At 39.3% G+C, this 23,057-nt stretch overlaps 1 protein-coding gene across 4 annotated transcripts in view; it reads right to left on the reverse strand.

Moving 5' to 3' along the window:
• The window catches only part of MSRA (methionine sulfoxide reductase A), a 275,643-nt gene that overhangs the window by 136,591 nt on the left and 115,995 nt on the right, over positions 1–23,057 (reverse strand). For all 4 annotated transcript variants that reach the window (XM_080587436.1, XM_080587437.1, XM_080587435.1 and 1 more), the window contains one exon: positions 6,642–6,761. In XM_080587436.1, the coding sequence (XP_080443562.1) occupies positions 6,642–6,761 (120 nt within the window). The remainder of the gene's footprint in view (positions 1–6,641; positions 6,762–23,057) is intronic.

Genomic DNA, 23,057 nt, shown 5'->3' on the forward strand with positions numbered 1-23,057 from the left:
TAGTGCAGGCTGCAGGTTTTGTCTTTGACTTGTTTTGTAATGTGTCTTTCAACCTTTGGGGCTGTCGCATTTTCATCTTATATATATGTTTAATAAAACCAGGAGACAAGAAAGAAGGAAACAACACATCTCAGTGGAATACAATTCAAATAAAGTTGTTAATAATAAATAATATATTTAGTATTTATACTGCTTCTACTACCTAAGCCTGTGATTATAGGCAATGCTGAAGTAAATAGATAAAATAACAGAGAATAGCAGTGAGGCTATTAGGATTTTAAATTTGCCACAAGGCACAAGCAGGTATCTAAATAATAAATATCAATTTAATTTCTTCAAGCCTGAATTGGCCAATATATTAACCATGAGAAGTCAAATTCTGAAATGGAAATGTTAACTTAACCTTGAGTAAAGGTGCAGCAGAACTCCCTAAACAGTGGCCACCATCCCTTGTGGACAGGGAGCTTTTTGTTTTTCAGATAATGACTGGTAAAAATATTTATTTTCCATTTTATTTTTAAACGATGAATTCACAGAACATATTTCTGTATCCTGGTATACTAAGGCATAATGAGTCAACAAGAAACTCTTTTATTGAAAAAGAACATGTCAGTCCTGTCAACATCATCAGTTTTCTAGGTAGAGATGCAATACAGCAGGTAACTGAAATTCAATGCATTTGTTATATTTCTTGTTGCCAAGGTTTTAACATTGCAGCAGCATCTGCTATCACCTTTCCAAATGATTTTTTTGAAGCGAATTGGTACATTCATTTTATTTCATGACTTAGCAATTGCATTGAGGACAAATTATAGATTACGGGGTTATATCAAGGTTTTTTCTGCACATGTAGGAGGATTCCAGGACTATAATCTCACAATTATAGAGACACAACTTACTCTAACTGTGACCTAGTTATTAAAAATTATGTATTTTCTGCTACATCCTGTTCTTTGATTGCTACAAAAAAATTACATGAAACGTTTATATCCACATTATATGTCATTAACTTTGATCAATTCAGTATTTTGTACTTTGCCTGACCTTTCCTTCCTTACAGGTGAACTAGGCAAAAAAAGGGGAGAGGTGGAGCAATAGGCCAATCATATTGAGGCACGTTGTACAGATCAAGGCCATGGTGAACACCAATATTCTTCACAGAATTTATAAGTCATTAAAATTCCTATATCCTGTTCTTATAAGAAAAAAAAAAGGAACAGACAAAGGCACAACAGGAATCTATTCTCTTGACAGAGATTTAATAATAAAAGAAAATGTTCTGAGCCAGTCTCATTACTGCTTGGAAACTTTAATCTTGTGGACTTAGTTTCTGTTCATGAAAACCTTCAGATCCCTTTATAAGCTACAGAAAGTGAAGGGAATATTTGTAGTTTAATTATACATTTAAACACTTTAGAGAGTCAGGCCCATTTTGCAATGGTGTTGTGAAGTCTAAATGAAGGGCTTTTCAAGTAATATAAGGCACTGTCTCAATATACTGATTGTTTGTTGTAGCGCATTCATCTGTATTATGTAGAGAATGGGAAATCCGAGACAGAAAGAATTATTTCCCCGTATTACATTTCCTCTAGATTGCTATAATAACTTGTGAAAATGCTAGATAGATTTTCTGCTGTTGGTTTCTCTCTTTAATGATCCCGCTGTTAACACACAAGTATGTCAAATAAGCCCTACGTCACAGAGTCAAGCCCTCTGCATGCATTTTCTTAAAGCAAAGACAAACTAACCATCAACCTGTGGTGGACTTTGATGGTGGCCTTGCCCTCTCTTTCATGTATAACTAAGATGAAGTAGAGATGGAATTAACTTTGTAAATCACCAACTGACCAAAGGGATAGGAGGTAACAGAGCAAGAAATTAGCTTTGCCTTTCTCCACTCTCTTCCATCAGCTATTTAGAAGTCTTCCAGGTGACCTTTGGAAGTCTAGACATCTTAAAGAGAACTGGAACTCCTACATATAAAAATCAGTCAAAAGACAAGTTGGTACACAAAAGGCAACAGTATTCCCGAGAAAAAAAAAAGAAAAAAAAAGGCTTTGCTGCATACAAAATGTAAAACAACTTCACAATCAAGTTATTTTCTGTAACTCAACAGAGGAACTAATTCCATGTGGCACGATTTTATATTACATTGTTAATTATTAAGAATTGTGTACAAGAGAATATGCTTCAGAAAAATATTGAGAATTGACAAGATTATAAATGGGTTTGACTAAATAAATATAGTTATGTTCACTAAGCCTTATAACAAATACAAGATAATAAACAGGCATGTTCAGTCTATTTATCTTACATCATAATCACAGAAGATAAACAAAGGTAATAAATAAATAAATAAAATGACCTGCTTACATGTTAACAGCTTGGACGATAAGCCTATATACTGCCTGGTTTTGAGAAAACCATCTTTAACTTCAGATTTTATATGGTAATTGTACACAACCAGTTTATGAATAACAACAGAAGAGTTTTTCCCTTCTGGTTCCAGTTCCACTTGAGCTATGCAGATTTCAAAAAGCTTATGAATACGCAGACAAACACAGAATTGTTCTGAACATCTGTAAGCAAAATATGAAAAGATATTTTATTGTGAATGAACATCCTGGGCTGTCTAATGCTGGCCAAAACTGGTGTATTTATGTACTAGGTTAATGCACCAAAAATAGCTCAAACCCTTTACCCAGTCCAGAATGCCTTTTCAGATTTTCATCTGTATAGTTGTCACCATACAATGTAAAAATACTTTTCCGGCACTGTATTCACAAGCTGCAAAATAACTCAATTATCTCTTGAACATCAATTTAACAAGGAAATACCACACCATCTGATAGGAGAATCTTCAAATGACCTGTCCTACATCTGAACAGAATAACACTAATTTAACACGAGCTGAATCATCACATTTCTACCTCCCCAGCAGAGAGATGAATATTAGTGTTCTTCAAGATTTATGAAGCTGGAGGTTTGATCTTACAGCCTTGAGTTTTCATAAGACACCAACAGTGTTGAAGCAGCACAGCCATCAGCTGTCTACTGTAAAGGAAATGGTGCCCCCCCATAGCTTAATACCAGGTCTGCAGATCATTTTTGCTTCCCAGCAAAGTCCATCAGATGAAAATCATGACAGAAGATTGGAAAGCCACCAGTATGGAAAACAGACCTGCATTCACTTGAAGCAACACAGCACTTTCTTTCTAGAATATATACTGAAACCATGAAGACAACAACCATGAAGAAATCCTAAGCTTTTTCTTGTTTCCCATGGAAGACACTTACTAATGCTAAAAGATCTAGTATGAAGAGTGAAGCAGCATATCAAATTGCAATCAATATGCTCAAAGCCTCCATCTCAGTAATTCCTAAACATACAAGTATGTAAATACAAATGTTAGCGCCATGTTACTGTGGACCTTAAGATCAATTATATTTAACGTAGTGCTCTCCACAGAGGGCTCCAAATAAGATGTTATTTAAGATCATTATGGAACATCCTAAGTACACAAGAAAACAAAAACCTTTCCAGTGTACATGGAAAATTTTCTTGTCCCTCTTGGCTGCTGGTAAATCAGCAAGCAGGAACTTTTATTCTTGCAGTGTAAGAGAGATCAGCTTTCCAAGTACATATATAACATGCACAAACCAGCTACATGGTCAAGGACTGGAACTGGGCACCCAAGAACAAGAGATGGGAAAATCCTGTGCCTCAGCATGCACACACTCCCTGGCCTCCACATCATGTAGGCAACATATGTGCACATACATTGACAGTGCATGGCCCGTGTCCTTAGCTCCAGGTAGAAGTATGAATAGTGAATATACACACGGGTACCACAGATATGAATCAGTTGATGGCATCCAATCACTTTTGAGATGTCCAAGGGCAACTGGGACAACCACAGAAAGCTATCTGATGCGACTACATCGTGGCAGGTGGGATATGCCCAGACATCTCAAACACTAAATCCTACATTTAGGCAACAGAGTCAAAAAAGCACCATTGGCTGATATGTTTTGAGTGACTTTAGCTTGGGGAAAAGAGTAAACCCGCACCATTTTGCCTGGGGTCTAGCTGATGATGCTTTTGGAAGAAGTGCTACTTGTTTAATCCAAGGAATTGTTGCTTTTTTTCTTCAGAGCAGAATGCCAGGAAGGTGTTGGAATAAAATACCTTTCCGGCACAGATTCTCAAGCCTGCATGGGTTGAAAGCAAAGCTCAAATACTTGCCAAGTGGATATTTTTTAGTTGGCATTAATGTTCTTTCTAGAGCTGGATTTAGAGGACATGACTGTTAAGTGTTTACCATGGAAATGACCTTGTCAGAACAGATGAAGAAGAAAGTGGCAATCACACCATGAAAAACTGAAGTCTACTATTTCATAAGTACTGTTCTTCCCAATGAAAACTATGGCAACTAGAAGCAGCCAGATGGCAATGTCTTAGGGGGGCTTGTGAGAACTCTCTCTAAAGAGAATTCCAAAAAGTATGTTCAAAGATGAAAAAAATCTGCCAGGAAAAAAAAAAAAAAAGGAAGAAAATCAGAATAAAACATGGCTAAAGGAAGCTAAGTAGGAATGAAAAATCAGCATGCAAAAATCAGTAAATTCTCCAATTCAGCTCAGATGCTCAGCTGAGAACACAAATGTGTAGCACATACATATCCCATTTATGTTCACAGAGACAAGGCTGTGAAATATGTGCTTATCCTTCCAGACATCTCTGAGCAAAAAATCCTCCAGTGTCCAGTATCTTGAGGCATATAAACATCCATAATGCGAATGTGAAAAAAAACAAGCACTAGAAAAATAACTTCTGCTGTGGTTTTACACTACAAATCTAACTAAAAAACTGTCAGAAAAGACTTCACAGATTTTTTTTTTCCATTTCTTGATTCCACGATTCTGATTATTAAATTATGATTGTTATTTTTGTTCACTATTGATGAACTACCACATATGGAGTAGCTTCAAAAAACTTCAAAGCATCTGAATCACATGCAAAACATGCAATAATGTGGAGCCATTCTGAAATATGAAAACCAGCATACACCGTGCAGGAATAAAAGATATCTCTACTTCCCTTACTACACCACCTTGTCCTGTGTTCAAATCTCCCTCTGGCCAACAGCCAGCCCTCACTGTCTTTGGAGAAACACTCAACAGTCCATCATAACTACACTCAGTGTACTGGAACCATGAGTGCATTGGGAAAGAAAAATTGTACTGCACATCACTATCGATATAAACAATCTAATTATTTAATGTCCAGGTCATTAAACAGAGTGGACAAAAAATACAAGACAGGCCTGCAAATATACATGCTATCATGCATTTTTTAATAAAAAATTACAGATAGTGCAGGCAAATTATGAAAATACATATACAAGACTGTGGAAAACTTAGGAACCAATGGATCATACAGATTAATAAAACAGGTATCACTGATCCATCCATAGGTGATACTTACCATTTCTATGTTTTGCAGGAGTTCTGGGTCACTCTGCATCTGTTAATGCTAAAGGCAGGGTGTCCTTCTTTTTGTTCTAGCTATTTTTAATTTTCTACAGACTAAACATTTGCATTCAGGAACATGCATACTGCTATGAGTTACCAGCAGAAATTCTCCCTAATCTATGTTTTCTTTAGCTCTTACATAGCAATTTCTTATGCGCTCAGAATTGTCTTTAAAATAACACTTTAAGACATCTCTTTCCACATTTTTTACTATTTCCATAAAGTTTCTGCTTTTCTGGGTGCCTTTCAGCACTCCTCCATAGCTTCTAAAGTATCCATTATTTGTTTGTGTCACTAAACTTATTATACTCTATCAAGCCTACATGATAGATTGTTATTGAGAACAGTATATCAGCTTCAGCATTTGGCATAAAAAGTGTTAACACGAAAATAAACTAAAATCAAACCTTCAAGTTGTTCTCCACCAGTGAGTATAGGAAAGCAAGAATATGCTTTAACAACAACATTAGTCAATTGGCTGCCAGTGGTTCTGTTCTGGATCACAGAAAGAAACTGCATTGGGTTATCAGTACTGTAGAAGGATTAGTATTGGAGTGCAATGAAAAAATAAATGCAATGATTTGCTTTGGAAATTATAGGATGCTGTTCATTGAACTGTATAAAACTTTAACAAAATAATAATAAAAACACAAATGAGAAATGTAGACTTTTTCATATATTCTCCCGTTATACAGAAAGAAAAGGAAAGAACGTGTTCTTTCTGATTTTTTTCCACACTCAAATATGGACACAATTTAAATTAAAACTCATATGTTTTCTAAAAGACACATTTGCATAATTTGCAACAGAATCTATTTCCTGAGGAAATTGTATTAAAACACAATAGTCAAATAAGAAAATCTGAACTTTCTATTTTTCTCTTTTTCCTCGGAGTATTTGTACATACACTAACTCATTAATTAGTAGGAGATGACAATGGGATGGACATACCATAGATTTCATTACAGTTTAGGATACAAGGTAAGTACCAGTGTTCTGTAAATAACCCATCTCATGAGTTACTGCGGTCACTCATTTACTCTTCATTGTCACTCATAATCTGATAGGATTCTACTCACAGTCCTTAAAAAGCAAAGAGAAAGGCTTACCTGAACAGACCTCTTTGTAGGTAGGATTTGGAGTATACCCTCCTGCATAACCCACTTGAGTGGAGTAGACTCCCTTCTGTCTCCAAAACTTCCTCTCAGCTCCCCAGAAACAGCCCATACCTGAATATTACATGAAGTATATAACATTATGTCAAAATCTGTTCAATGCTAAATAACTCATTTGCACATTAATTGATATAGTCCATACTGGAAGTAACATCTATAGTCAGCATGTGATGGTCAAATGTTTCCCAAGACTATACATGGAGTAACTATACTGAAAAATCCATTCTGCATCAGTGCACAACTCAAATAAAACTTTATTTTATAATGCTTCTGAATATCACAGAGGATAAATCCTATACGGGTTCAAAGGCCCAAACAAGGAGAATTTTCATGCACATAAAAAAAAGTTACTTAAAAGGCAATTGCACTATTTGTACAGCACCATTTTTACTTTAGTTGATTAGCAAGTTGTCAAAACAATAATTTGTATTAATGGCAAACAGTTATTTAATTTTCTGCTTTCAGGCATATGCAGTCTTTAAAGGTGGCAGTAATAATGGATTAAATTATACGCTATACAGAAGGAAAAATGCTTTGGTTTAACAATTTATGTATGCACATATTTGATGTTCAGGCAAAATTTCGGCATTCATTCACCCACATGGCCAATTATTTAAGGACAGCAGATTGTCAACAGGTGTAAATTAGCAAAAGTCTCCTGGTAGCATGGAATCAAGCACATTGTATGAAAGCCAGTGGGAAGAAATAAACAAGCCTAACATCCACAGTTCTCTGATGGCTTCAGAGTTATGATTTGAAGGACTCCATAAAGCCATAAAGCTGAAACATGTCACGTACACTGTACTATTATCTAGCTCATCCCTGATTACAAGTGATGCATCTTCTCTCTCAGTGATAACATATGTCCTTTTCTGATTCCCTAATTAAAGCATTTGAAGTCAAAACTAGTAAAAATAATAAGCTAAATGTTAGGTACACTTATAAATCAATGATCCATGATGGGTTTTCTATTGATAACAATGCAGATATGACAGGTTAAAAAATTACAGAAATGTTCCTTCAAAGAACAACTAGAAGAACAACTATGATGGCTCACAAAGGCATATTCTTTCTTTGAAACTTCACAGATTAGCTTCAAACTAAAGTAAATTATTTTGACCAACTCCTGAAGTAACGCACAAAAATACAAAAATACAGAAGATTTCTTCTAATTCAGATGCTCAAGCAAGCCACATAACTTAGGAGCCTAGCCTGCTCCTGGAGACCATGGAAAGAGGCAGGCATCTCCTGAGGACAACTCAGCTCAAAGAAGATTTAAACTGCTGACCAAATTAGAGCCATTCTCCTAGACTAGAGCGATAGCTAAGGCTATTAGACTTGGGTTTCTCACCTACATTAGGCTGGTGGCAAACTGTTGTAGGACCTCTCAAAGCCTCCAGGCTTTGCAGAAAGAACAACTGAGAATTCTTATTTGAGAGGAATTTTTCAGGTACTCGCCTATCTAACGGTGATTTAAAATAGAACGTATTTCTGTAGCTGACATCACTATTTTATTGCAATTAACTCTGGGAGGCTTTCCAGTACTTATGTCACCAAGTCTAGCCAATTGATAGAGAGTGTAGAGGAAGACAGTTTTTACTCATCACTTTGAGTACATTCCAAACAGCAGCTTTGGTTTAACGATTTATGGTTTGATGATTTATTTTCTTCCTGCAGAAGTCAGAGCACGTATAAAGTGGACAGTGCCATGAACATACAGGTCTCGCTCCCAAAGAGTCCAGTCACAGAGAGTACCACTCACCCCTTCACTGTAACGAAACTCAATAGACATTCATTTAGTAATGTCAACATCGTAATTTTTCTCTTGCTTTCCTTTTTATTGAGAATTTATGTCTTCAAACATTAGCGAGGTGGGGATGGGGCTCTTCTCCCAAGCATCAAGAGAAAAGATGAGGGGAAATGGCCTCAAGTTGCACCAGGGGAGGTTTAGGTTGGATATTAGGAGAAATTTCTTTACTGAAAGGGTTGTGCGGCATTGGAATAGGCTGCCCAGGGAAGTCATTGAGTCACCAGCCCTGGAGGTCTTCAAGAAACATGTAGATGTAGACCTTAGTAGCGTGGTTTAGAGGTGGACTTTAGTACTAGGTTAAAGGTTGGACTAGATGATCTTAGAGGGTGTTTCCAACCTAAATGATTCTGATTCTGTGATTCTGTTACAGCAGTGAGCTGGAAAGTGCTCCTTGTTCTGTAGCAAGCCAGCACCGTGCGCTTGGAGCCCAGCAAGCCACCCGCCCCCTGGGCTGCAGCAGCAGCAGCAGCGTGGCCAGCAGAGTGGGGTAGGGGATTCTCCCCCTCTCCTCCACTCTCTTGACACCCCCACTGCATCCCTGCGCTCAGCTCCGGGCCCGGCACCAGGAGGACGTGGAGCTGCTGGAGCGGGCCCAGAGGAGGCCCCGAGGATGAGCAGAGGCTGGAGCCCCTCTGCTCTGGAGCCAGGCTGAGGGAGCTGGGGGTGTTGGGCCTGGGGAGGAGAAGGCTCCGGGGAGACCTCCCAGCGGCCTGCCCGGGCCTGAGGGGCTGCAGGAGGGCTGGGGAGGGACTCTGTGTCAGGGGTAGGGACAGGACAAGGGGGGCGGCTTTAAACTCAGAGTGGGGAGCTTTAGATCCGACATGAGGAAGAAATTGTTCAGTACGAGGCCAGGAGGCCCTGGCGCAGGCTGCCCCGAGGAGCTGTGGGTGCCCCATCCCTGGCAGTGCCCAAGGCCAGGCTGGATGGGGCTGGGGGCAGCCTGGGCTGGGGCAGGGCATCCTACAGACTCTTGTAGGATGGAATCTGGAGCCAGTTTACCAAACTAACATTTGCAGGACAAGGGCAGCTGGCAGGCTGGTTTGTGAGGTACTTCATACTTGCTACAGAATAGTACAGACCCATTTTTTTTTCCCAAACATATTCCTAGTCCCACACCTGAGTGCAAAGGTATATCCCAAAGATAAGGACACAAACGAAATTCAGGCTTGAGTTCAAACACAGGCCCAAGATCAAATGGAAAGCAGAAATGCTCATCGTTTTCCTATTTATTTTTTAAAATGTAACGGAAATGTCTGAAATTACCTATCAGCAGGTTGGTGGCTCTCCTTGATCAATAACTTTTATTTGGGGTTCTCTCATCAATCGCCCTCTCTGACCTGTTGATTTGAACCAATGACCTACAACTTCATCATGGTTTCTTTCACTTTTTCTTCTCTGCAAGCAGTTTATGTCTGAATTCATTGTGTTCTCCCACCTCTCAGAGACAGACATTTTATTCTTTCAGCAAACTATTCTCATCATTTCTCAAGTACGCTGGCACCTTGCACAAACAATAAATCCTCACATCCACGAGAACAGATAAAATTGAAGCCTTTGTCATAAGAAAACAACCTGCTAGTAAAGGGACATAATTTACAACAATACAATACTAAATTGCTTTCCACAGTATTAATACATTCAGCAGTTGATGTTTGTTATTCTGCTAAAACGGTGCCATGTTCTACAGAGGAACTGTCACAAGGAGAGAAATATTAAGAATAAAACCCCCATAATATTCTGGAGCTCATAGACTGCCTCCTCTTCAGAGCACTGACTGCCTTAAGCCATGTTTAACCTGAACAATAATTACTGAAATCAGGAAGTTACCACAGTTAAAGACTTCGTATGCTCTTGTAGTAAACAGAAGTTTACTTTCCCTAATTACTACTACTCTAGTTAGAAAGCTGAAGATGTTCCAAATAATTAGATAAAACTCAGAGGGAAAAAATCAGTAAACAGTAGGGAAAGGAACATAAAAGGGAAATAAGCCCATACTATAACTTGAAACTAGCAAACATGAATGTGATTTTAAACTATTCATGAAATAATTTGCTTAATCCCCAGTACTGGTTAAGTGAGTGGAGCTTTAGAGTTAGATAGAGAGCTTCCAGAGGCATTCCTAAGAGAAAGAAAAATAAAGAAAATACCCGTACCCATTTATTAAGGGAAATACTCTTATGCCCCCACCCCCCCAAAAAAAAAAGCATAACTTGAACATAATGGGTATTGCAGAAGAGTATTTAAGCATTGAAGATATTTGTCACTTTTTAATTGCTAATTTGTAAAACAAAAACTATTCTTTTAGTGATGGGTTTTGACTGACTCTTAATTGGAATTTCAAAAGGCATTTAAAGATTTTACGCTTTTGAACTTCAAAAACAAACAGATTCAAATGGCAGTCTTTAAAGGTTCATTCATCCCTATAAATAATATTAATCACACAATTTGAGACTAAATGCTAATACTCCTATTCCTTTCTAGCATCCACATCCTTTTTCTCAGACTATTCTCTTTATACATGTACACACATATATATCTTCTGAACAACTCTTTTTCTACACAGCCTTACACTCAGTCAAGAAGCATGTGTTTCCATAGGCAACCCAGACCATTAGCATATTTGTAAAAAAGAGTTAGCATAAGTATTTTTCTAAAATAATGAAAGCAAAATATTGCCCTGATAAGAAGAGATAAACATCCCATTGTTAAAGATAATCTGTAATAAATTCGAAATATTCACAAAGATAATCTGAGCAAAATTGAACCCCAGGTGTTTACTTTCTAGTGAGATGAATAGCTGTACAGATGACGTTAACTGTATTGACTAGGGTCTCCACTGACTGTAACAGGAGCTTATACATGTAGGGATTAATTTATTTGACTAAACAGAGACATCCAGGGTCATTTGAGATTCCTTAGGATAGCCAAGACATCTCTCTACACAAGGCTAACACACATGACACAGGGCTCAAGAGAGACACGTGCCCTTCTTGAAAGGCAAGGCAAAATGCTCTTGGACATCTCAAATGTAACTGCATATTTTAAGGCAGGAAAAACAAGCCCCTGTCTTATATGTAGACATTATGAAAACATGGAATTTTTGAATCTGGTTGAAACAAATCCCCCATAATTTAGTGACTGTGTTTGGAAGCTGACTGTTTCTCTTCCATGGCTATAAAAAGAATCTACCATGAGTTGCTCAGTTGTAGAAGTCTGTGCTTCAGGTCTATACACATAAGCCAGATGAATCCTAAGCAAAGTAACTGCAAAGTTATTTCATATCTATCCTGATAATAACGTGCGTAGCTTGTAGCATTATTAAATTCTTTATTTCTTGTACTGCATGCAATAGCCATCACACAGTCGCAAAACCAAATTGGAAAACTTGTTTAAAATTACGCAACGTTCAAGATGTGTTCTCCACTCATACAAGAAACTGCATGATCCTGCAAAGGTAACCTTTACTCACCCTCACTGCGATCGCCTTCTCCTACATTTCTTCCTATCACATCTTTGAATATTCAGTTTCCATGCAGGTTCCCTGATGTAAAGCCCTATTCAGGATTCCATGATGTAAATCGGCACAAGTGGAACATTTGCATCAGAAGGGCATTCTTGATCCAAATTAAAACCTAATAAGCTGCACCCATGCTGTACTAATTAAAGTCTATTAAGTTCTGAGCTCCATGGATGTTAAAGGAGGCTGATGCTTCAGGGACTGCCAGCTTTCCATTTAGGGAAACTCACAGCAGGTGTATTGTATTTATATACGGGCTAATTTTCATATTTTCTCTGAAACATGTATACATATATGGTATTTTTATTCATGGAACGATTTTTTTATGCCTTTGTCCTTTACCTTTGTGGTATGCCCCACTCCTCTGGGCATCAGGTTCATACACAACCTGGCTTTTATCTGACAACCCAACAACCTTTTGCTCCTGCCAGCTCTACTTAGAAGCATTATCTCTCCCCTGCCCTCCAAGCAGTCCAGCAGGACAGCCAGAGAATCAGAAGACTCTTTTTGTCTTATTCTGAAGAATGAATGCATTACTTCCGTGGCATGCCAAGGCTTTTCTGGCCCACAGCCTGCAATCCCTACACCCACACTTCAAGGCGCTTTTCCGTGCAGCAGATTAAGAAGCTGTTTCAATGCCAGGCTGATAGCAATGCTTCACTGCAGAAGATGAACTGCAAAGGATATGGATCCTGCTCCTCCTTCTGTTAACGGGATTTTAGAATGTATGATTCCACTTAGTAGAGGGAAATGTCAGTTTTAAGTGTACACTCAGAAAAACAAAAATGTGCTGCTATGCTGAGAGAACAAAGAGCAACGTGCCCTGGAAACCTCTTCCCTAACCCCAGCTCAGAACAAGTGGCAGGACAGGATCTATCCAAAGCTCAGGAGCACACTAGACAGAGGAGACCGGCTCTTGTGCCAGCTTATGTTCTGAAACCCTAGAAGCAGTGATTCTGCCAGCTGCTCGAATGCTACAGTACCCAGCCAAAAGTAGCTGGGGGCACAGGCTGCTCCTATACATTGAAGCAGTAAAGGACAGCCAACAGCACATCCCACCGGCCTACCTCAATGCATCCTGTTCTAGCCAGCATCTCTCCGGGAGCTGAAGGCACAGCTGCCAGTAGCCCTGCTTCTCTTGGCCACTATAGGATTTGGCCCAAATTTTGAATACGATTTATTTAGTTACCTCTACAAAATCTGGAGAAGCCTAGGAAATGCTCAGCTGCATTGAACTGAAATAATTCTTTTTCCCCAGTTGGAAAGAATAAATTGAACCTCAGCAAGTCATATATCTATATAATAATGCTCATTACATAGATTTCCGCCAAACACTAACTGTGTGTGATTGGCCTTTTCTCTTAAAAATTGTGCAGTGCAGTTGGTACAGCTTTCTGACTGAAGTCAGTCCAAGTACTGATATTTCAAAGTACTGAGCCAAAGAGATATTTATTTGTGCTGTGTGCACCTAAACTGTGGGGAACATTAATTTCTCGCACTTCACAGGTTGAAGTGGGTACTTTGGCTTCCTGAAAGGTCAGTAGGGGACCTCGGTAGGCACCATCATGTTCCCACTCCCTCAATCTCCCCCAAAGAGACAATGGGCATGCAGGCAACAAGGGAGCTGTGATGTGACCCAGCAGATCTCCCAGTTCAGACAACCAGGAGATCACAATGTCCTGGTACCTCAGGAAGAATGTCCACTCTCTAGTCTAGATGCAGTAGTTGTATCCCTGGTTACAACATTTTTTCTTGAATTTATATAACTCAAAAGCATCAGACATCCAGAAAGTTAAATTTTGTTCTCCACAGGCAAATATGCCGGTCCCTTTGGCTTCACTGTGATTGCAGACACAAATCCAAAAGTAGCACAGGCTCTCAGAATCACATGTAAAGTGAGTGAATGCAGCTTTGTCAAATACATTCATGCTTACGTACTTACACAACAGCAAATAAGGGCTTGAAAATCTAAAATGATCAAAGCTACGTCCTAATACGCACCAAGATCAAAATACCGCATGAATTACCTGAGAGTCTTTGTTTTGAATTTTCTCAAATTCTTGTTGAAAATCTGGAGAAAAATCCAGATTCAAATTGAAATGTAATATCATCTTTTACATAACACTGCAATATGTAGGGCACTTTGGTGAGCCATCTGGATGCATATAGGATTAATGTTATCAATCAGAATTTAAAATAAAATTGTATTATTGATGTCTTTAGGGGCTTACCATGCAGCAACCACAGAATACTTGAGCAATCACAGAATATTTGAGATCACTGGAAAACAATCAACTAAGAAATGGTTGGGAGGAATACTAAAAAAAAAAGCTGAAATGGAGAACAAGCTCAGCTGAAAGAAATAAAACTCCTGGTGACAGATGGCATTAAGCGGATGATCTTCCCAGATAAGCGTTGGCTCTAATGCTACAACAGGGTTGATAAATATGTTGAACAGCTTGCCTGGGGCAAGTCAAACAAAGCCCTCGGCAAGAAATTTAAAATGCAGTTTGCCTAACAGAGCAACTAAAGAGGAATTTCTTGGCTCACCATTTTGCCAAGATGTGTTCTGTTCACACTGCATGAATTCCCAGAGAAACTGTTGGGTTTGCTTCATTTTCCATAGGAGAAGCAGAAGCCTCATGTTCATTCAAATTAACAAATGCCCGGGCAATTCATTTATGCCAGTATGGTAGCTGCTGACATTCGAAGAGCGTGTGGGCACATGTGTGCGTATGTATGTATGTTTGTATAAAACGTGCACAACAGATTATTTTAAGAGCAAAAGAAGAATACCATAATAGAAAGGGAGTATTTTACTGTCAACAGAAAAACTGCCATGTTTTCAGCAGGAAAAATATGAATAACATCTCATAAGTAAGACTTTTCAAAGACCCTATAAGACAACAGCACTCAAACTGGGAAAAGCGATAGATAGAAAAGAATTCTTAAAATTTATTTATTTGATCCATCAAAAAAGAATGGTACAAGTTATATTGAATGTAAAATCAATAGGATTTTAATAAATTTGAATCCAATATCAAGGATGTTAATAAGGCACAAACCATAGCTGCCATGAACTTTACAGCTACAGTAGGAGAGGTTTCAGATTTTCTAATTTAAATGCAATTTTGATCATAACCAGTAGAGAGCAGGGATATACACATCTCAGCTTATTAAAATACTTTCAAAGATGGCCTTATTCACTGCCTCAGTATTTATTCTTTCCCCGTGCAATAGACAGGAATATTTAAACCAATTTTATCCTGAAGGTTAACAAAACTGCTCCCTGGTGAATCCAAATAGTAAGAAAATTCCATCATCAAAATCCTCTGTTGGACATAGTAGAACGAGTCCAGAGGAGGCCCCGAGGATGAGCAGAGGCTGGAGCCCCTCTGCTCTGCAGCCAGGCTGAGGGAGCTGGGGGTGTTGGGCCTGGGGAGGAGAAGGCTCCGGGGAGACCTCCCAGCGGCCTGCCCGGGCCTGAGGGGCTGCAGGAGGGCTGGGGAGGGACTCTGTGTCAGGGGTAGGGACAGGACAAGGGGGGCGGCTTTAAACTCAGAGAGGAGAGGGTTAGATCCGACATGAGGAAGAAATTGTTCAGTACGAGGCCAGGAGGCCCTGGCGCAGGCTGCCCCAAGGAGCTGTGGGTGCCCCATCCCTGGCATTGCCCAAGGCCAGGCTGGATGGGGCTGGGGGCAGCCTGGTCTAGTGGAAGGTGTTCCTGCCCATGGCAGGGGGTTGGAATTAGATGACCTTTAAGGTCTCTTCCAACCTGAATCCTTCTGTGACTCTATGATTGTATGAAAACTCCTTTCCTCTAGTTTGCAGAAACTGGAAGGTATGGACAACTCAAAAAAATCACTTATGCTGATCTGAAAGGTTGGCATCACACACTGGAATGAGTATATTTAAAAAATATTTAAAGAATATTTAAAACACTGGCCAAATTTCCTGAGCTTTGAGTGATGCACCAGAACGTCCCTGCACCCATGCCACATTCCTCCACCATGTAGATCTCACAGAATCACAGAATCATTAAGGTTGGAAAAGACCTCCAAGATCACCTGGTCCAACCACCCCCCTATCACCAATGTCACCACTAAACCATGTCCCTAAGCACCACGTCCAACCTTTCCTTGAACACCCCCAGGGACGGTGACTCCACCACCTCCCTGGGCAACCATTTCCAGTGCCTGACTGCTCTTTCTGAGAAGAAATGTCTCCTCATTTCCAACCTGAACCTAAAGATCTGGGAGGACAACTGTGCAACACTGCTTCTGCCTGCCAGCTTCACATGAACCCTTCAGGAGGTTCATCGTGGGTCTAAATCATCAGAGTTAACAGTGCAAATTGCTTCTAAAAGTGAGTAGGATGAGAAGTAGATGTTGGGAGAGTGAAGAAAGCCAACAACTTCCATGGTGCTGCCTTTTCCTGCAGTCTTGGGGTACAAGCTTTGTTCCTAGTGGCTGTTCTGCATCTATATCGCGTTAATCATGCTCAGCATTTCCTTAATTAGGAGAGAAAGGTTAAAAGGAGTTGGAAAGCACGCAGGATTCATTAGGCCCAAACATATACATACAATTCACGGGCTCTACTGCCCAGCTCCCAGAAGGACACCAGCTTGGGAATACGCCATAGGAGGAAGCCTGGCAGCAGCCGTTTGGACCTGGGGAACCATGTTTCCTGCCTCCTCTAGAAAGCAAATACTTAAATACTAATTCACATGCATTTAGCTCCTTTCATCCAAAAACATCAAAGCACTTCGCACACAATAATTAAGCCTCACATGAACCATAATTTATGAATTATTACTTTAAGTACTCCACAACCGAGGTATGAGTGGTCCCAAAGCAAAGCAAAGAATCCCTTTTGGAAAAATACCAAAGAATCCCAACTAACAGGTCTTTGTTTAGACTAATTCTTTTTCATGCTATGACTGCTAGTTGATAGAAACACCCTTGGATAAAATGATGTATTTTCTAACTTTTTCCTTGCCATATTTTTGTTGATTTATACTCTTCCATAAACTTGATCTAGATAAAATGTAGCAACTTTCATCTTAATCATCTTTTGGCAGTGGAATATACCTACAATACAGTAAGGGAGAAAATAAGACAAAATAAAGAGCTGCCTCCAAAAGTACAGAAAATGCATCTGAAAATTCTGACTGCTTGAACAAGTTGAGCCAGATATACCAACTGGTGATCTTGGCATTTGTTAGGCTGAGGACAGAACCAGTCAATATTAGGCATGGGGCAAAAAAAGAGACAAAAAGTGTTTAACAATAAATAGATGATTCATAAAAAAAAAAAAAAAAAAAAGTTCAATGTCTCACTCTTGAAGATTTCCACCTCATAAAAATTATCTTGTTCTTTTATTGAGCTTCACTCATGAAATGGAACTAATTCTGTTTTCTTGGTATTGTATTAGTCATCGATTCCATTATATTTAGATGTGCAGATCTGGTGAAAATGAGATGAGAAGGCTCCAGGAATTCGAGCCTGAATGCAGACTGTAAAAGATTTCTTCAAGGCCTGTTTCCATCATTAGTGGCATTGCTGTTTTCAGTACCATAGCACATCATATAACAGCCTTTGTCACAGTTTTGAATCCCGTTGTGCTAGGTTCTGGGTAAAAACGCAGAACAATTCAGCAACCTCTCCAAAATTTTAGTTTTCTATTTACAGGGCCATTCCATACACATAAAGGAGAAGTGTCACAAATCGTACAAATCATGGAAACCAATAAATACATGATTTCTTTAATGTTTGCGGATTTGGGAATATGATGGAGTGAATGTTCAAGGCTGGGAACAACTGGGTGTCATTTTCATATGAACAACTGGATCACATATAAAGCAATATTGCACCAAAAATGGATATGATCTGCAGAAAAGAAGTGCTATTCACAAAGTAACAACAGTCAGTCCTTAGGTGCAAAATGTCTGGATTAACACTGCGTGTCTTCCATGTCTAATTGGCTAAAGGGCAGTCTTACAAAGTATTGTAGGCACCCAATATTTCTTGGCCACAAAGATGATGCCTGAAGTGTCCCAAAGACCCAGAAAGGAATTTGTGATAGAAAAAAAGAGCAACAGGGTTTATGGCCAAAATTCTGACAGCATTAACTATTTACTCTTTTCTCTTAAAAAAATAAATTACTGGATCAATAAAAATGCCATATGTATGAATAAAAGCATCATAAGCTCTTTGCACATCTCTGAGGTGTCCAAAAGTGGAACAAAATCTTCATCTGAATTAACAGAACAGAATATCCAAGGATACAGTTAATTAATTATGCCAGCTTGTGCACAGATAAATTCAGTCTAGCCACTTTTCTATCTACTTTGAAGAAGGGAGTAGTTTCTTAATATATTACCTTTCGAAAGTCTGTTAGGGATAAAAGGAACCCCTGGTACAATAATATGTGAAAGAGATTGAGATAGAGCTACATGGTCCTATCATCAACTTGATTATTTGCTTCATTGCAAAGCATCACATCTTTAGTTCAGTCATTGATTCGAGGCTTTCAAATCATTTTGTGATCTTCCTTTGCTCTAAGCATTCCAACACTTCGCACCAGAGATTCATTTTAGATCATCCTCGGTCATTTGACACACTTTAGTGCTCTGCTACTCAAGTAGAACTTGATGTACACATAAAATAAGAGATGTCATCAGGGCTGTGTAATCCATTTGATTCTCTTGAAACTGTATCTTTCATAAAAATTCATCTCTGCAATAATAGCGAAGCCTTACCCTTGTCTTGTGAAAATCTCTGTAATCTCTCAGCAACCTCAGGGAGCTTGAAATATACAGAGGCAAAACAAAATATATTCCACTATTATAAAAGCAAAGCACCACAAACATTTTCTTACAGGGAAAATAAGAATCATTTTTAGGGCTACACTGCAGAAAATAATAACTTGTTTACAAAGTTTGTTTACTGCAAGGAATAGAAACCTTGCTTTATTCTTTTCTTTTTGGATAACTATTGCTAAGTTAAATTAACTGCCAACACACACATTCAGAAAAAAGTAATGTCATATTACTTATTTTATCTGTAACCTTAGATTTTAGACTACAATAGAAAGCTGTAGGCACCCTGACAATTATTTAAAATTACAATCTATAATTGCTCAGGAGCAAAAAATAATTACATTCAATAACAAGCCAATTCAACAAATAGCCCTTTAGTCCTCCTCTCCCCAGCTCCACGGAAACATACCCTTAACCCTCTTCCAATAAAAGCCCAAACTAATAAATGTCTTCTGAGTGTACCTAGAAGATCATTAAAATTAATCTATTTTGAACCACAGCTGGCCTTAACAGAAATACAGAATTTCCAGGACTTATAGCCAATAGAATTTTGGTACATTCTCACTTGCAAAATAGAATACCTCTTTCCTATCCAGCACCAAAAAGATATTTACTCCAAAAAAAAACAAACACCTGGAAATACTGGAGAAGATTATTATAGACAAAGTAATTTATATCCAGAGGAAGAGAGGCCAAATGGATATGTGGTTAGTCATTCGCCATTTATGCAGTACATGACGTGCACTCATTCGCAGAAAACATGGCATGTCGTTGTTGAAAATAAAATAACTGTAATAGTGAGGCAGCGTCTCCACTCCATTGATGCCTTGGCAAAGGAGTTGCCATCAAGCACAGCGAAGTCCATGACCTGCTCGCTGTCCAGCCCACTGGTTTTCTTAGACATCTTCTAAACGCCCATGCACTCTGGATGTGCCTGCCAGGATATTAAGCTAGAGGGCATCATGAGGCACACAGGCTGTATTAAGGGCTGTAGTAGCATGCTTTTGCTATAATAAATAGCCTCTCTAATGGTGAAGCTGGCTTTTGGGAGAGCCTCCAACGTGGTATGGACATACACACTGTGTTTTTTTTAAGGAATCACCATGGCAGCTGCCAGCAGCCAACTAAGGTGGCAATGGCCATCTTTGTCATGAAGTAGGATAGCAATCTTTTGAACAAGCAGAGAGAGACTTATTTTTATATGCAGCAGAACTTTGCTCTTTTTTTTTTCCACAGGTTTTGAATCAACAAGTATTAAAAAATAATAGCAATGCAATATGCAACACTGACAGCTTATGTGGTACATGATGGACAAACCTGAGATGCAACAGAGTGAATGCTGAACTGAAGTCAATCAGTTCCTGCAAACCATAGTCAGAGACCCCTGCATTTTGGATAACAGCAACTATCCAACCAGGCCTGGATAACTCAGGTACTGCAGCCGCAGAGACAGAGCTGTGCTGCCCCAGGGTGGAAGCTGCACGAGCCCCCTCCATGCTGTGCCTTCTGCCCACCTGCTTCCCGAGCACAGAGGCATAGACAGCTCTCGGACCCATGCCAAGCTAGACATGCATCCAGAAAGACCTGCCTATTTTGCGGCATTGTCTATGCAATCAGTCATTTTGCCTCCTTTGAGGAAAAACAGGAAAAACAATTTCAGGGGTTTGTTGTTTTCCTTGATATACAACTTCAAAGAGGATTAGGTGAGGCTAGAATGAACATCATTTGAGAAAACTTTCCCACAGTTACTGTCCAGCAAAAAAGGATTCTCGTGCATCTATTTATTATTTCTCACTACAAATCTTTCTCAACAGGGAGCTAATGGCAGCTGTGACTTGCATTTGTACGGTTTTCAACACCGTTTTCAAGAACGACTCCCATACTTTCAAAACACCACACAGGTTCTCACTACGTGACTCCCTACAGCTTAAATTAATTAATGGTAGAAAAGCTGATGTGATATGATAGGTAATATCATACACATGTGATATTTATGACCAATGACATACAGTGCATGATATAATAGGGATGCATCTCACCCAGTAGCCTGTCTCCAACAGCAGGCACCGAGGGAAGAATAAGTAAAACACAAATACACACAGTACTTACCATTACCATTACTACTGTCCTTGTCTCTGACATTTGCAGGATTTCCTGTGCTTTCTGTGGTTTGAATAACTCTCAGTGGATCTGTCTTCCAACCACATCTCCTGGCCTCACTTCAAGGTGAGAAACCTTTTGTACACATAAAATCCGTTGGCAAGGAGATCCAGTCTTTTATTTGATTCCAGCTTCTCTGATTCATTTCAAAACTGGCTCCTACATGCATCTTTTGACAGCCTCTATTTCTTTTAAGGGAAGATATTCTGCAAAATCAAGTCTCTTTTACATTCCCCATACATGTCATCACGTTGTAGGTCTCTTTTTATCTTTTTGTTTTACCCCACTTTTATCTCTTTCTCATAGTGAATAGTTCTAGTGTACCCGGTTGTTCCTTGTACAGAAAATGCTCCAGACTTCTGATCACCCTTTTTGCCCCCTCTAATTTATTTATTTTTTTCAGTTCTGCTAGATTTCTTTTGACATATGGGGTGCAGAAATGCATACAGTACTCATCATGAGGGAAAACCTTTCCCATTCCACTTTCCAACAATGCATTGACAGGGAAAAGAACTGCACACATACTAGCCATCACTAAAAATCCATATATTACTCTCCTCCACGAAGCTGTGTACATACAGGGAATTTGGGGACAAGCTATGACTGATGGAGTCATCAGCAAAGTGTCCCAGGCTCACAGCAAGTTGCAGCCAGAGAGAATGCAACTGGTTGAGATCTGAAAGACTCTCATAGCCTCGGGTTCCAAGCAACATAATACTTCTGTAAGTTTCAGCACATGCTCCAAAACATTTTGGATCCACACAGTCAGTACCTTGAATTTGGGGAAAGTTATTTGTATATAATCAATAAGCCCGTTAAAGCAACTGTACTGCCTCAAGGCTACAAATGTCTTTGCTTTACCCTTGGGTTTGGTCTACAGCATAATAAAGCACAAATAATTGTAGTCTGTAAATACAGGGGACTGAGATTTATTTTAAAATGAGGTAACTGGCAATATTTAAGCTCAAGATTTAAAAAATTATAGTGTAAACAAACCTTATAAAAATAAAAATTTTGGCCCTGTCTCACACGCAGAGGCATTGGTGACCTACTCTAAAGTCTGTTGATGAAAGCAAAAAACAAAGGAGATAGGAGATATTAGTAAGAGGAAATCCATATGAAAAGTTTCCAGCTATATGCAGTCTCCTTTGTCTGACGGTACACTACTAGAACAAGTACAGTCAGACGTATTCATGAATTCTGCACAGATGCCAAATTCTCACACTATAGTCAGCTCCAGGTGGCTGAATATGTCTAAAGCTCTGAGATGGAAAACACGGTCAACAGCCTTCTTCTTCCATTACCATGCAAAACACATTTTACCTATGGCACTAAGGCACAATTTGGGTTATGCCTATGTATGCACACATTTTTTTCAATTCAGGGTTTTGTTTCAAACCCCTGTAAGACCAGAAGGGCAGTGTTTCCATAGTATAGGACAAAAGGTGGGGGCTGAATGCATTGGCGCATGACAGAAGAGCACATCAGGACATTACAGGCCATGAGGCCCACTAGGAGGGTTTTGAGGGCAGCAGAGAAAAGAGGGAGTGAAACTTCATTCTGCCTCACAGCGTGATGAGTGTGGTACCAGGATGAACTATTCCCATAGCCACATACAGGTCTCACTGCAAAGGAACTGACTGGGTCTCACAGGAAGAGAGACTGGGAACAGAGTACACGCAGTAAGGGTGAACAAAAGAGAAGAAGCCGAGTATGAATTTCTGTAGTAAACTAGAAATAGCCACTGCTAACTAAGCCAAGCAGCACGCTACACAATGGTTTGAGGGGGACTATGCTAGCTACTAAAATCTAAGTCCTTCTACACCTAAAAATATGCCCAGATCTGTAAGGTGGTAGCACAGTAAAACGATCTTGATTTTATGGGTCTCCACAAAGCAAAGCAATTGTTATTCTCTTTATCTGACACAGAGGATAACACTTTCACACTTGATCAGTGTGAGTACAACCATCCTGATGCTTAAACCCACAAGTTTGTCCTCTCTTGGTTTGTCACATGCATTTCACTGAAATACACCAAGTTGC

The sequence above is a fragment of the Anser brachyrhynchus genome (genome assembly GCF_964034855.1).
Source record: "Anser brachyrhynchus genome assembly, chromosome: 3".
Classification (NCBI taxonomy): Eukaryota; Metazoa; Chordata; class Aves; order Anseriformes; family Anatidae; genus Anser; species Anser brachyrhynchus.